The sequence below is a fragment of the Perca fluviatilis genome, chromosome 15 (assembly GCF_010015445.1).
Source record: "Perca fluviatilis chromosome 15, GENO_Pfluv_1.0, whole genome shotgun sequence".
Classification (NCBI taxonomy): Eukaryota; Metazoa; Chordata; class Actinopteri; order Perciformes; family Percidae; genus Perca; species Perca fluviatilis.
The window spans coordinates 25864460-25880977 of NC_053126.1; the positions used below are offsets into that span (position 1 = coordinate 25864460).

General features: G+C 41.4%; 1 protein-coding gene across 1 annotated transcript; it reads left to right on the top strand.

Moving 5' to 3' along the window:
• The first annotated feature begins 113 nt into the window (after positions 1-113).
• On the top strand, positions 114-13960 carry LOC120575190 (phosphoribosyl pyrophosphate synthase-associated protein 2). Its single transcript, XM_039825854.1, has 11 exons — positions 114-243; positions 1874-2034; positions 4742-4794; positions 6918-6984; positions 7127-7299; positions 8172-8287; positions 8641-8696; positions 9755-9903; positions 10818-10888; positions 11655-11801; positions 12451-13960. The coding sequence occupies exons 2-11, from the start codon at positions 1952-1954 to the stop codon at positions 12607-12609; spliced, it is 1074 nt and encodes a 357-aa protein (XP_039681788.1). The 5' UTR covers positions 114-243; positions 1874-1951; the 3' UTR covers positions 12610-13960.
• The last annotated feature ends 2558 nt before the right edge of the window (positions 13961-16518 follow it).

A 16518-nucleotide genomic window follows, 5' to 3' on the forward strand; every position in this document is an offset into this window, starting at 1 on the left:
CTACTGACGATAGTGAATTACTTTTCTGTGAAAAAAATTATCATTTACGGGTTTAAAAAGAGCACTTGAATGCATCTTACAATCGGCCTTTTTCTATTTCCTAGCATGTGATTGGTCGAGCTGGGCGTCCATCAAAACTGAACATCGCAAGCAGTCGGACTGAAGGGAACAGGTTGAAAAGAGAGGCTTGTATATTCAAATACTGTTGGTTGCAGACTGTAACCGGACCTAACACGCAAACTGGTGAGGGCTACTATTGTGCTTGGTTTAATTTAATAGTCGTTGTCTGATTCTCTACTTGCTACATAGAAAGACTTGCTTTCTAATGCATGAAAAATCAATTCGCGCATTCAAGAGCTTTGCCATGGCAAGATTACTGTGAGCTATCGCGTTAGTACTTGTGTGTTACCGTTAGCTAACGTTATTTCATAATATTACAGCCAAACATTTAATATTAGCAGAGGTTAATTTAAACTTATTGTCTAACGGCATTTTTTGCAACTACAATTTCAACACACGGTTGCACTTATTAACACATTCATTCTCGAATAACGCACGGCGACGCAAACGGCAAAATCCTGTGTTGTCCTGCTAGCTTAGCAACATGATGAAGCTAATATCGTGACTGTTGATGAACGATTTCTACCTCCTTTTTAAAATCACGAGTTAGCCCATTAAACGCCACTGACCCCCCTAAAAGAGAATTCGCAATGCTAAGATACATATTTAATGTAATATAATTGAATTACCCTTCCAGTTATTGTAGGTCGCGCATGGTTACAAGGCAAATGTTGACAAACCAGCCTTTTGTCTGCTCTGTGTTATTTGTTCCAAGATCCTCTCAAGTGTATGTTCTATAGACTGTATGTACAAGCAAAACCTCCTGTAGACACTCCAAACTGTTATCTACCAAACACTTACCATGCTCAGGCATTCTTATAAAGTAAAACAATTTATAATAATAAGATCCAAAGTAAGTTAAAATAAAAGCACATAGTCAAATCATCAGCACTACAATAGCACATGAGTGTTAAAGTAGATTTGAATAGTACTGTTGAAGGTGGAAGGCTGCTACAGTGGCCTTTCACAGTGAAAGCTCATTAACTATCCTATGAATGCTTTGAGTGGGCATCTACAGTATTTGTCAAGCGTCTTTTAATAGGAAGTTGAACCTAACTATTGCAAATTCTGCACATTTGGTCTTACTAGCTTTGGAGTTTTATCAACTTTGTCAAAAGAGGAAAGCCATCTTCTCCTCTCCTGGATTTAGAAGGAGGCACACAAAATATTAGTAACTGTCAATTTAAAATAAGCAAGAGTTTCTTCAAAGATTGAGAAGTTTGTTGGAGTCACACTTGATTGAAAATGAGAGGTTTGCAGCTGCTTCAGTGTTGCAGGAAAATAAGTCCTTGGAGTTTGCAGGAAGTTCATGAATAACTGAGTCACATTCTGAGGCACTTGGAACGTTGTTATGCTGCAGTTTGTGCTTGTTAGTAACTTCAACACCGCCAAGAAGGAAACTTCCGATGGCCAACCATCAGTCTGAATGCAAATTAAAATAGCTTTGCATACACACGGACAGACAGACAGAAAGACAGACACTAGTCAATCAAGGATAGTTAGCAGTAGTGTTTTATACACTTATTAACTTTCATGATTGTGTGTCATGAGGAAATCAAACTATTGAAGTATTTATTATGCTTTAATCTGAAAAAGCTGCTTTTAGGAAGAAAAAAAAATTCTGTTCAGTGGCTTTTTGTAAGTCTTCGGGAACTGAGACTGTTCCTCCTCTACTTGAGTTACGAGAGTTGACACTTTTTTTTTAAAGGAAGTACTTGCCCCCCTCCTCTCCTCCCCTCCCTCTCCACTGCAGGAAGGGCTCAGCGCAGCGTGGGTGCCCAGGGAGCCACTGCCTGAGTGCGGGGAAAACAGCGGCCGAGACCCCAAAGACATGAATCACACCAAGGGTGGCCTGGTCATCTTCACTGCCAACTCGCACCCCGCCAGCCGCGAGCTGGGAAAGAGGATTTCAGAGTGAGTACTGTACAGTATATTCCTAGAATAAACAACTCAGGCTGTAGAGGTAAATGTATGTCTATCATCCTTCCTACTGCATGTGATACCTCACACCAGAACTCTCTTATCTCCCTGCACTCCCAAAGGCAGTGAAGCGGTGTCCCTTTTATCTTATCCACACTTATGTGTCTAGAATATTAATGTTCCATTTATGTAGTTCGACTGGAGTTATATATGTAGGCATTAGTCAGTTAAATTGTAATGCAAACGCAAGTGATTGTTAGTAATGTCAAATTTGGCACGAAGCTCTTTAAACTTAATCATAACTTCACCATTAAACAAATCCTCAGCCTCACCTGTTCTTCCCCTATTAGTGAAATCCTGGATCAGCTCTCCCAGCTTAAAAAAAAAAAATGGCGTTTTTCCATTACCTGGTACCTGCTTGACTCGCCTAGACTCTTCTTGCCTTTTTTGGTTTTCCATTATGAAAAGTACCTGGTACCTGCCAACAGGTACTTTTTTACCAAAAGGTGACGTGAAAACCTGCAGACTGATTGGTCGGAGAGAATTGTCACTATTCGCTGAGTCATCGTTGCTAGTGACAGACGGGGGTGTCCTGAACACTAAATAGTCAAATAGTTTAGCCAGCTGTGTTTTTTTTTTGGTTTTTTTTGTGCTGCCTCCAGCTTCTTCTGAAACAAAATGTGTCTTCTGGCTGTGGCAACCTGGTGGCAACAGCCACATGCCATGAATCAAAAACAACACACCTTTGACGTTCTGTGTGTGTGTCGCGTTAGGTCACAGCAGTTTCCTGCGGCGTTGCTACAACGACCAGCCACGCTCGCCTCACGCGTGAGGCGGTAATAAATCTGCAATGGAAAATGGAGGATGAGGCACCGCGGCCAAGCTGAGCAGATCTGGTACTAGCAGTGGCTAAGCGCCAATAGTCATTTCCCCAAATGGGACTAGAGCAGCGGGATAAAGAGTGTTTGTTATGCCTCCATGCAGGAGACAACCGTGGCTGGAGGTGTACGTGTTTTCCATTCATTTTGAATGGTGGGTAGTGCGTTTAGGCTGCAGCGGGGTTTGCCGCAGGGGACACACACAAAAAAACGCACAGGGCCTGCGGCGAAAAGTTGAGACTGACTCAACTTTTGGAGAAATGCAGCCCGGCGTCACGCTGCAGTGGCCGAACATGTAATCGGCGATCAGCCTTGTCAGTGTGTTTTGAGGCGCTGTGAGAGTCCCGTACAGCAAACGGGAAAGCTCACTGCCTCTATCGCTGCCACAATAAAGTTTTAAAACACAAGCACTGAACGGCCCAGGAGTTTGTGTAACAGCTGAATGTTTGCCAAAGAACAAAGCACAGTCGATCTCTCTCGCTCGTCTTTTTTTCCTTCTCCGGGAAACGAAGCTGCCTTCAAGTGCGGTCAACAGTAACCGTGAACTACTTGTGCTACATTAGGGGGGCTTAAAGAACACAACAGGACGTCACACAAATTGGCCGTTTCAGTGACACTCCCACACACCGCCATACAACCCTGCGGCAAATCGCCGGATCACTTATTTTGGTCTGAATGGGCCCTAAAAGGCATGTTTTTGGGGCGTTCCTCTATTGGTACCAGATTTGTTAACATGAAATCTCCTGGAGGGAATTTCTTTGAATTTGGCACAGACGTCCACTTGGATTCATAAATGAGCTGATTCGATTTTGGAGTTCAAAGGTCAAGGTCACTGTGATTCTTGGAATCACCATATAAATCACCATATAAAAAAATAAAAAAATACTATTTTAACCTTAATCTGTAGCCGCCTTAAAATACCATTGTAGTTGCAACAAAGTCCATATTCCATTGTGTTATGTGAAATTGTTACGCCCCTGAAATGGGGAGAAATAATCATAATATTAATAATAATAATGAGGAAAATAGCGTGATTTTCCCCAGGTACGTTGGCGGAGACAAACAATCCATCTCAGGCTATCACATTAAGACCACTCTGTAGATCACAGATTAACATTTTAACCTTTTAAATCAGACACTAAAGAATAAAGTAAACGGTATAATAACACATTTCTTTTAGAATTGTAACCCTTTTTACACATGTGACTGATTTGAACTGTTTGTGTAACACAATTTTATGATTTCAATCAATCCCTATGAACTTGTACTCCTAAATGTATGATCTTTTTGAAGCGTACTACAGATTTTAAGATCCTCACAGAAAATGAACTAACTAAGACTTTTAAACTTAAAAACAGGCTATGAGTGTATTTTCTTTAACCTGTCACACTATCAAAACATTCATGAACTGCAAAATGTACTTGAAACGCACATTAATGCACTCCTGCACTCCAAAAGGACAGGGGAGTGCATGTTTATAGAACAAATAGAGCAGTCGGCCTGGCTTGTGGGACACTAAATCCCATGCTCCCGTGTGTGAGACATATGAATAAAACACAACGTGTTAACTTTTAACAGGGTGTAAATGTCCTGACTGCAGAGTGAGCAGGTCAGGTTGTCTCAAGTGAAGCAATGTCACAACAAATGCATGTCTATACTTACAGTGTATTATCGTGTATTTTTCCTTTTTTGAAATGTATGTTCTCTTGTTGTTGAGAAAATCATTCATTCTTTCAGTACAAATACTAACATACTAAGTTCTTCTGACTTTGCAAACCTAAGCTGAATCTCTCTCTCTCTCTCTCTCTCTCTCTGTGTGTTAGGCGGTTAGGGGTGGAGCTTGGCAAGGTGCAGGTGTACCAGGAAGCTAACAGAGGTAAGATGATGACTGACTCCCTGTGCATACATATTTGCTTACTATATAATCAGTTAGTTACAAGAGAGACATGAGTACAGCAGAAGAAATAGAGCCAAGATGAAACCCACACAACAAAACAACCAGTTACACATAAGCTCCTACAAACAGCATCACACACACACACACACACACACACACACACACACACACACACACACACACACACACACACACACACACACACACACACACACACACACACACACACACACACACACACACCTCTAAAATCAAAAGTTTAAAATCCTCCAATAGGATGAGACTATCAAGTTTTGAAGTCCTTTGTAATTCATTCCATTTAATATGGTGCAAAGTACTGCGTGAAAAAGAGTGCTCAAAACCATTAGTTGATTAGTCGATTGACAAATTCATTGGGCAACTATTTTGATAATCGATTAATCATTTCTTTATATGATAGCAAACTGAAAGTCTTTGGGTTTTGGACTGTTAGTCGCACCAACAAGACAGGTAAAGATGTCACCTTACACTCTGGGAATTGGTGATGGCCATTTTTTATTTTTCTGATATTTTATGAATGAAATGAAGAAAATAATCAGATTAATCGACCATGAGAATAGTTGTTCCTGGCAGCCGTAATTATAAGTCTGGGTGGGAGTAATAATATTATTCATGTAGATTGTAAATAATAATAGGCCAAGCACAGAACCTTGTGGTACGCCGTTGGTTAAAAGGAAGTTTGCGTGTGTGTAAAGCAGAAAGTAAATTTAAGCCTGTTACATAACAAAACGTTATATGTGCTGTTCGAATGCTGCAGATTTACTGGTTTAATGTTGGTTTAATTCCTCTCCATTCTGTAGTTTGGACTTTTACGAGCACATGGGGGCATGTTGATCTTGATTCTTAGTACAGGCCTCTGGTATATAAACAAAATGGCTGGAAACTAATTAATTAACCTCTGCGGCTCTACTTGTATGTGCATGACACAAACAACCACTCTATTCTTATCCAGTAAACTGAACGTTAACCTTTTCTACAATGTCCATGTGTGTTTATGGTTTGTTTTGTGGATTTGATAGCTGGCCAGTACAACGTGTTTGCCAACAGACGACCAATTCCTCAGGAACACTTTCCAAAACAGTCGCTGCTTGCACCTGCTTTATCACATGATGTTGATGCAAGAGAGACGAAACGAAGAGCTAATATTTAGCGTGGTAGATCACATCAGATCTCAAGACATTGTCAAGTACAGGCAAGCTTATTTCTGTGGCACACTGAGAAATTTAAAAACTGTCTGAAGGGTAGACAAATCAGTCTAAAATAAATGTATGGTGTGTAGAGCTGGGCGATATAGAGGAAATCAAATATCACAGTATTATTTTACCAAATACATGGATAACGATATTGCGACGATATGGTAGGGTTGACTATTGGTGCTTTCACAAAATATTTACACAATGAGATTTTTGATAAGTAATCAACAGTAATTTGGATATAATGACCAAGTGGGTAAAGGGAAATAATAGAACAGCTAGAACTTCAGAAAATGACATCACTTTACTGTAATGTAGCCTGTTAGGAAAAGACAACACTGCTGTCATATTGAGATATAAAAAATGTCATATCTATTGATACTGTATATTGCCCAGCCCTAATGGGGTGCTTTGGAAAATAGTTATAATGTACAGAATAATTTGCAAATGTTTTGGTAATGGGCAAAATCATGCATGTGCTACAGTCAGCGTTGGCTTAACTGAAGTGTTTAATAGTAGTAGATGTGTACAGAAATAAATTCCACACCCCGAATATTCAAAGTTTCTTGGCTGCTTGCATCAACTATCAGTTCTGACTGTTTCTGCTGGACATTTGGCTCTCCTAGATAGCATTTTGTTTTCTAATCTCTTTTCTGTGGGAGGCACATTTTTGGAATGCTAGTATCTACAATTTCACACAGTGGGGGGGGTATGTGTGTGAGAGGCAGATAGCCCTCTAACGAAGCCGACCGGCCTCGCAGGCTTTGTTATGAAGTAGGAGTGCGTGCGCGACGTGGGACTGACCGTGTGTTTATGTGTGCGCGCTTTCTGGCTTGTCTCTCGTTCTCACGTCCCGTTTTGTTTCCATAGAAACGCGGGTACAGATCCAAGAGTCGGTGCGCGGCAAAGATGTCTTTGTGATCCAAACAATGTCCAAGTAAGAAAGAACACGCACCCAATTGAACATTTCAGCACAGTTTTATCCCTGAAACATCTCACTAACATCACGTTTTGGCACCGCTGGGGCCCCCTCTCCCCTCCCTCTGCGGCTTTTCTCTCCCATCGCTCGGCTGCATCAGGGATGTGAACACCACCATAATGGAGATGCTGATCCTGGTGTACGCGTGCAGGACGTCCTGTGCCAGAAGCATCACGGGCGTCCTCCCCTACTTCCCCTACAGCAAGCAGTGCAAGATGAGGAAGAGGGGCTCCATCGTCTCCAAGCTTATTGCCTCTATGATGTGTAAAGCTGGTAAGTGGGAGAGAATGAACGGGAAGAGTCAGAATACCGTTGTCATTTCCAGTACGTTTCTATTCGCTTACGACATCACAGATTGTAGCATTTTTTTATTTTATTTTTTAAGATTATCTTTAGGGCATTTTAGGCCTTTATTGACAGGACAGCTGAAAAAAATAAAATGGTACGCGATTACGGAAGACTTGTATCACATGGACGCACCAACAGTTTTTTTTGTCATTAATTCCTCACGGGGGGGGGCAGAAACTACGCACAGGACAACAGTTTACAAGGCTCATCTGAAAGTGTGCGTGTCCATTAGGGCTGGGACCATTATGCTTTTGTCCCGATTTGATTCTTTCACGATGCACGGGTTCCAAATCGATTTTGTATTGCGATTTTCATTTATTATGATTCTACAAGTTTTGTGATTGGTTAGTATTGAGTATCGCAATTTTCTTTTTCCTTCTTTAACAACAACAAAAGTTGAAAAATTGCATTCTAGAGACAATATATCACGAGTAATTGTTTTCTAAAAAGAATGAAGAATGTATGAATGAAGAAGTACGTAAGTTTTTATTTTTTGCTTTCCGATGTCGCCGTCAGCGCTACCGTATAAACCGAAAATAATCAGGTGAATCATTGGTAAAATCTAAATTAAAAAAAAAAAAAATCACGATTTCAAGGGAAAAGAATCGATTTAAAAAAAAAAAAATCATTGCAAAAAAAAATAAAAATAAAAAATCACGATGCATACAATTTACGATTTCTTCCCCCCCCCCACCCCTAGTGTCCCATCATTGCACACATTTTACACATTGTTGTAAAATACAAATCTATGGTTAAATGCAGGCATTGACACTGTCACACTGCCGGTGTTTGTGTAGGTCTCACCCACCTGATCACCATGGACCTCCATCAGAAAGAGATTCAAGGCTTCTTCAACATCCCAGTGGACAACCTGAGAGCCTCCCCCTTCCTGCTGCAGTACATACAGGAAGAGGTCAGAACACATGCAAAACACATGACTTGCATATTAAAAACGGCACTAAAGTCAGCTGTCCGTTGTGTGCAAATCTGACATTTATTTTACTTACATCTTTAAGTAGTTGTACATTTTTATTACCAACTTGTATATACGTTTGTACATTCTTTCCTTTTTGTATTTTTTTAATCTTTATTTTTTTTGAAAATGTGTTCTTGTCTTCTATCCTATATTATTTCTTGTATATTGTGTATGTGTGCTGTGTGTCTGATATGTTGCGGCTGTAGCACTGACATTTCCCAATTTGGGATCAATACAGTTTATGTAATCTAATCTAATTTAATCTGTCTTTATTTCCCATGTACCTCCAGATCCCTGACTATAGAAATGCTGTGATTGTGGCCAAATCCCCAGCCTCTGCCAAAAGGTACAGTAGCCTCCTCCTCCTCCTCACTCGCTGGTTATGAAATCACCTTCCACAGTGCAGAGCTGTAACTCATATTATATTGTTAGCTAATACGTTAATCATAGGTTTTTTGTTGTTCTCCCTCTCACCACCCTTTCCTTCCCTGAGGACGTTAAAGGGAAGGTTTGGATATTCACTGCTGTTGACAGGGGCAGCAGCAACCATTGCGGTTTAAGCGAACGCTATATTTAGAATACTTTCACCGCTTTACCTTGCTGTCAGACAGTCCTTTCCAATAGAGAACTGATATCCATCAATGCTTTCTTCAAAGCCGCCAGACTCCTCTCCCAGAACACAGGAGTCGCTGGTCTACGGCTGCCTCGATCAGTTAGTTAGTGTTATTGTGTGACTTTAGTGCTTTAAAAGGGTTATTTCGGATTCACCAAAGTCTCACAATAACACTAACTAACCGATCAAGGCAGCGGTAGACCAGCAGCTCATTTGGTGCTACAAGGTAAAATTAGCGGGTTTTTTTTGTCAAAGTCTGGTGGCTTTGAAGAGAGCGATATAATAGCATTAGTTCCCCATCGTAAAAAGGCTGTCAGATGGCAAGGTAAGCGGTTAAAATATTTTAAAGATTTTTTTTTTTTAGGTGGGCCTTTTTTTAGGTGTCTAAAATACGTTTAGCTGCTGCCTCCGTCCACAGCAGTACATTGCTTAGCTTTCGTGTCAGTACTCCGGTCTGTTTCTCCAAACTGGGGGCGTGCTGACCGCCATCTACTGTAGGTCATACACTGACTATGGATAAGTACCTCATACAACCCCACTTCAAAACATCTAAACTATCCCTTTTAAAGTCCAAAATTGCATTTATTAAGCAGCAATCATTGCAGTCTGCCATGGTATTTATTTATTTATTTTTTAAATACTACCACAGTGGGTGCCAAAGTCAGAACCTTTTCATACTGTATACAGTAACAAAAGTTATCTCCTATATTGTGCATTTCTCGTTTGACTGTGCCCCCTTGATGTAATACACAGCCGTAGTGTCTTGAGTTCACCTCTGTCTGGGTGTGCAGGGCTCAGTCGTTCGCCGAGCGACTGCGTCTGGGTATAGCGGTGATCCACGGCGAAGCTCAGGACGCAGAGTCAGACCAGGTAGACGGGCGCCACTCGCCGCCCACAGTCAAGACCACCGGAGCCATTCACCCCAGCATGGAGATACCATGTAACAAACACACACACACACACATATATCATGTAACTTCCTCATGACAGAATACGTTTAGGTAGATATACCAGGGTTCCCGCAGAGTCTTAAAAAGTCTAAAATTCTGAACTTTAAATTTAAGACCTTAAAACATATTAAAAACGGCCAGATTTTCATCAGAGGTCTTAAATTTCATGTAGTCCGGTATAAAAAAAAGGTTTTTATCCTCATTCATTTCCTGAAACGCTGGCCGCAGAAAGAAAAAGTATTGAGTGGTAGCCTACAAAACGGAGCTCTAGAGTCTTAACGGTCTGTAACAAAACCAGCAGAACGCTGCCCTCAGAACGTTGGTTCGGTGTGTTCTAGTTCTTTCTGGGGGATATTGGCGTTGGTACGTACGCGGTGATAAAACTACAAATCCCGTGATAAATGCAATACCTGCCCGTGAAATACATCCGCGTCTCCTCAGAGTTTGTTTGTAAGTTCGGCTAGGCCCTACGTGTGGATAATGGGGAAAGTGTACTTTTAATGGGACATGGCTAGATCACAGCGATTTCCGCTGTTGGTTACAAGCGGTACCCAACTCCGGGCACGAGGCTCGCTGCAAACTTTGTAAAACATAAAATAAAAATGAAATTAGGGACTCTGGGTGTGAAGGCGCTGGAGTCACACGCCAGAGCGGAGAAACACAAGCTAGCCGCAAAATGCCTTCAGCAGACTCGGCCAATAGGCCAGTTTTGTAGGTCTTTCAGTTTCAATCTTTATGGTCTTAAAATGTCTTTAAATTTGACTCACTAAAACCTGCAAGAACCCTGGCATACAGATGCTCACACACTGACCTTTGCTCTGCCACTGCAAATACCATTCCACGGCATAGAGACGCGTTGCCTCTCGACAATAGGAGCTTAAATACTCTGTGTTTGTGTTTCCAGTGTTGATCCCTAAAGAGAAGCCTCCCATCACTGTGGTAGGAGATGTAGGAGGACGCATCGCCATCATAGTGGTGAGAGCATACAGCTTGACTGGTTTGAACACACTGGTCGTTGAACAAGGGCCCCCATGAGAAAGGGCCCAGTAAAGCGTGAGAAGAAAGGGGAAGGAGGCGGATCAGCGGCTGCAGCAGAGGAGAAGCTGCGGGGGGGGGGGGGCGCTGCCACCTGGCGGACATTCTGTCAAAAGGGGGAGGGAATCCAGTCTGGCTTCCCCCCTGGAAAGCCTCAGCCAGAACAGCTTCTTCTTTTACACTATTTTGCCGTGGCTTTAATTAGTCTCCGCTGTGACCGTTGCTACATACGAGCCAGCTGGACTGTTGTCGGCGTGGCACGAGCACACAATAAACGGCAGATAAATGATTGATCCGATGATACGGCATCACTTATCGTTTTACTGCCGTACAGTTGCGCCGACTGTGGATCGGTCTGGGATTTGTCAGATCCACACTCTACTCAACGTTTTTAAATTGAAATTGAGCATCATTTTGTTATTTCCTGTTAATTAAATTAAAAATGAATTAAATTTGTCTGAAGATGTCTAGGGGGAAAAACCCAACTCAAGTGAAAGTTAACAATACTTTAGTATAATATTGTAATACCTTTTTGTGCATAAAGGAACAACCCTGACTCTCAAAACCCCAAAAAAAAAAAAATCTAAAAGCTCCAAATGTTGGTGGTGGCATGTTGTCACTAGAGGCTGCCATGCTACTTGTACAGGCTGAATGAATGAACACGGTTTCAACACTTGTTTGACATGGGTTGCGTTTTGTCTCGCAGGATGACATCATCGATGATGTGGACAGCTTTGTGGCCGCAGCGGAGACGCTGAAGGAAAGAGGGGCCTACAAGATCTTCGTCATGGCAACACACGGCCTCCTCTCCTGCGACGCCCCGCGGTTCATAGAGGAGTCGGCCATCGATGAGGTGTGTGTGTGTGTGTGTGTGTGTGTGTGTGTGTGTGTGTGTGTGTGTGTGTGTGTGTGTGTGTGTGTTGAAATATTCTGGTGTCATATTTACACATCCACCCCTGAATAGGAGGGAAAAAAAATCAGTCGTCTTGGCCGGCGCTGAGCTCTGGACTCAGCGACGGTGGCTCTGCAAAATAGCCTCGGGAAGGAGCTTGTTTTGGTGGAACCTTTGCACCCGGCAATAGAAAACACCACGTGCAATATTAAATGAAGTTAACTTTTCACATAATACAGTATAATACGTGAGCTATTTAAATCGGCTAGATACATGGGTAGACCTCATTTGCTCTCAGCAGTGTATCGCTGTGTGGATTTTGTCCATAGCAAATCCCTGCCAATCGATCCCAAAACGTCCCAGTTAGAGAGGAAATGCCGTAAACCTATTCTTTGTAAATCTTTACAGTCATTCCCCGAAAGAACCAAGCAGGCCTGCCTTGCTGCACGATCCAATTCTTCTTCAAATGTTGACATTTCCAGCGTGTAGCTCGCTAGCTCGAAGGTGGTTGTTATTGTTGTAGTTTTGCAAAGCAAAATGAACGGTCGTCGATCCAGGCTATGTTCTGCATGACCCCCCCCCCGACTCACATCTGGTATTCCTCCTCCAGGTGGTGGTGACCAACACGATTCCCCATGAGCTCCAGAAGCTCCAGTGTCCAAAGATCAAAACGGTCGACATCAGCATGATCCTGTCGGAGGCCATCCGCCGCATCCACAACGGAGAGTCCATGTCCTACCTGTTCCGCAACATAGGGGTGGATGACTGAACCACACACACACACACACACACACACACACACACACACACACACACACACACACACACACACACACACACACACACACACACACACACACACACACACACACACACACACACACACACACACAACCATTTGCCTTTTCACAGGTCTTCAGAAACATAGGTGATTGTCAAACACTGAAATTGCTGCACACACACAAACATATCCATTAACTACTCATATCATAATATCCCCCCAAAAAATGCTGACCCTTTCCTTTTAAATGCAGCTTAACATAGAAGATGACTGAACACACACATGTGCACATAGATGATTGAAACACACACACACACACACACACACACACACACACACACACACACACACACACACACACACACACACACACACACACACACACACACCTGTGTCATTAATGAACTACTGCCTGTCTCTCCAATGGCTGCCCATAAACTGTACACATCTCGGGTTTATACTCATCTCTCCATCTTGTCTAGATTTGTTTTCATAGAAATTAATATTGTAAATCTGTGGCTCTTAGAACATTTTTGTTAGCTTTGAATGTCTCTTGCAGTACAATCTCCAATAGTATGAGAAAGATTGCCAGTGCCTTCTACAGGACATACTCCCAACACGCAGGCCTTCCTTCACTACTGTCATCAGAAGTGTAGAAATCTCAGCAAACTGATCTAATTATTAATAAACGGCCCTTGTAATTAATACAGGTTCCCAGCTAATTAATTTGAGTATCAGAGTGCATGTTTAACCCTCTTGTCAGATTTTTGTTTATTTATGTGGCGTCTGAATATGCTACTAATATATATAGTTAGTTTAGACAGTGTGGTTGCCATAGCATGATGCTAATCTGGTGTCAAATCTACTCGTTGCTAAAGTTGAACTGGAATTAACAGGAAGTATCTTCTCAGTCTGGGTTAATTGGATGTTACTGTATGGCAGTGCACTCGTAAAATATGTACTCATGAGTCATCCGTTGTAACATTGTGCCATCGTTTCAATGCCTGCTCAAATTTTATATTTATTTTTGCGACAAATGAGTAGTTCCCTTCCAGCTGGAGGGCTCCAGTTGGAGTTGGAGGGTTGTTCTAAATCATATGGAAATGAATAACGAATCTTTGATCATTATCAAGTTTACTTCAACACACCATATATACCTGAGTTTCAAAGAATGAAGTTCCAAACTGCAGCTAAAGCTAGAAAAGTACATTTCAAAACCTTTTCTGATGAGCAAAACTTGACTGAAGCAGGTCTTTGTCACTTTACCAGATGTGTTTCAAAAATGTTTTGTATTTATATTCCGCACTTCATATGAATAAATATGACCTATGAAAGTAAAGACTGCCTTCTTTTGTAGTTTTATAATTGGGTGTACACTTGCTAACACTTGCTTGTTTTAGCAGGTATACTGCTAAAACTATTTTACCATGGTCCCTTTAGTTTAGCATGTTGGCATGCTAACAATGGGTAATTAAACCACATCTGAAGCTGATGGGAATGCCATTAGGTTTGCAGCTGCATGAAAAGTCATTAAAATACATCTAAGGGTATAAAATGACATTGTTAAAGATTAGAAAAATAAGGTATTTAAATAACTGATCAATCAATTTTTCACAAAAAACAAAGATTAGAAAAAAAGTCTAAAAAATTTAAATGTGTATCAAAGCCTTTTCTGTTGGTCACTAACTCAGATTCTCCACTGGGTGAGTCTGTGCTGCGGGCCGGTTTTGTTCAGAAGCGGAGCGTCTTGCTGCCTGACTCGCTGATATTATTTTAGTACAATCACGTGTTTTTTAAGCTAGTATCTACATTCCACTCCAAGTACACCTACAGTTAAACTCCATGCCTTCTCTTTTCTGGCGTTGTCCATGTTCACGCATGCTTCAGTATGGAAAGCCAAATGGTTCAAATACATGTGATTTCTCACACATAAACAATGCATTAACGCGTACATTTTTCACACGTAGACAACACGTTAAAACAAATTAAGATTGTTTGGATGGTTTCAGTTTTTAAAATGTGAGGATATTTCTGCATTGAGTACTTTTAATTTATCACATTTTACCGATACATACTTTGACTTAAAAATGGTTTAACCCAACGGCTCAGGAGCCAATGACAACTTGGTACACTCACCCATTCAAACTGGAGAAGTGGCCAAATGGCTCAAAAATCACGTGAAATTAACACTGTCTACGTGTTGTCCACGTGGGAAAAACCGTGTCGTTAACGCGTTGTTTACATGTTTACGTGTGAGAAATCACGTGTGTTTGAACTGTTTGGCTTTCCATACTTCTGGGATTTGCCGTGCGCAGCTAGTGGATTATCAAACCGCAGAGGTGCTTGGTGGAAATTAGGAGTAATCATTTCACAACCCCTCAGATTTATCTTGTGACAACTGGAGGGGGCCAGGCCCCTAGGTTGGGAACCACTGGATTAAAATACCTAACTGCAGATACAAAGTAGTTAAAACAAGTGAAACACACACACACACACACACACACACACACACACACACACACACACACACACACACACACACACACACACACACACACACACACACACACACACACACACACACACACACACACACACACACAAATTGCTGATTTGAATCAAGTTTCCCCTCTTTGTTTCTTGTTCAACATATTTGATGTTTATTTATTAATGCTGACAGACAGGAATTGGTTCAGACAAACATGGTGGCATCAACTGAAGAACAGAACCAGGCAGAGAGGGAAATCTGTTTCAGACCCGTGACACACTCAAAGATCATCTTATCCGCTGTCAGATTGTCCTGCTCACACTGTTTGGCACCGCTCCGTCCATGCTCACCCATCTAGCACACCACGGGACACCTCTCTAATTTCATCAATGTAAGTTAAGCCAAGGGTTAATAGCGTTTATGAAAAGGACTGAAATGATTTCAAAATGCCATGAAATTTGAATACTGGAGTGTAATAGAACAAAGCAGATGGAAAATTCAAAAAAAAAAAAAAAAAAAGAAATACTAATTTTAAAAACTGTCACGCTTCCTGCAGTGCCTTTTTTTTTATTTATTTATTTTTGGTCTGAAGTGTTTAGAGATTGGTTACCGATGGTTACAGGACAGGAATTGCCAGTTGCAAAGCAAAATTAGACCTACAAGAAAGTATAATGGTCCGTTTACATTCGGTGTTACTCACCAAAATGCACTGCGAGGTCTGACAAACGTGTGCCCTCTCTAACCTAACCATTATCCTTAACCCTGAAGCAAGGCACTAAACCCTCAGAGGCCACCAGTGGGACATGTGAAGCAGGGGAAAGAGCTGAGTTGAGGTTACTATTTAAAATATGAAAAGAATATGTTGTGGAGAAAAGCATCAATCTGTCTACAATCTGTAATAATAGTTAAATATCTGTCTAATATGTCTTCCAACATGGCAGTTTGTCTTTACTGTACTCACTGGTAAACACTCTATATTAACACTTTTTTTTTTTTTTTAAATGCAGGCATGGAGTGATGGGCAGACATCAGACAAGTGGGCTAGTCAGCTAACGTTACAGCTAGCACACATTAGAAGGCTTTGTGAAGGCAAAAGCAGCATGTTAAGGCAGGGTTGGTAACTATTTCCGATGTACACTTTTTTTTTTTTAAATATATTGTTGGAAATGGTCTTTACACCCCGACAGCAATAAATAACTTATAGGCTCTGAAAAAGATCGGTCATCTGTTAGCTGCTAAATGAATCCTGTAAAAACGGTCCACTTGGAAAGAACCAATGAAAGAGGGGAAAAGAGAGAGAGAGAGAGAAACCTCCAAGGAGATGCTACTTTCAAATCTTGCTAGCTTTTCAACATTACCAACCCTGCCATTTACTAATAAGAAGTCATAACAAGGCAGAGTGGTCACTT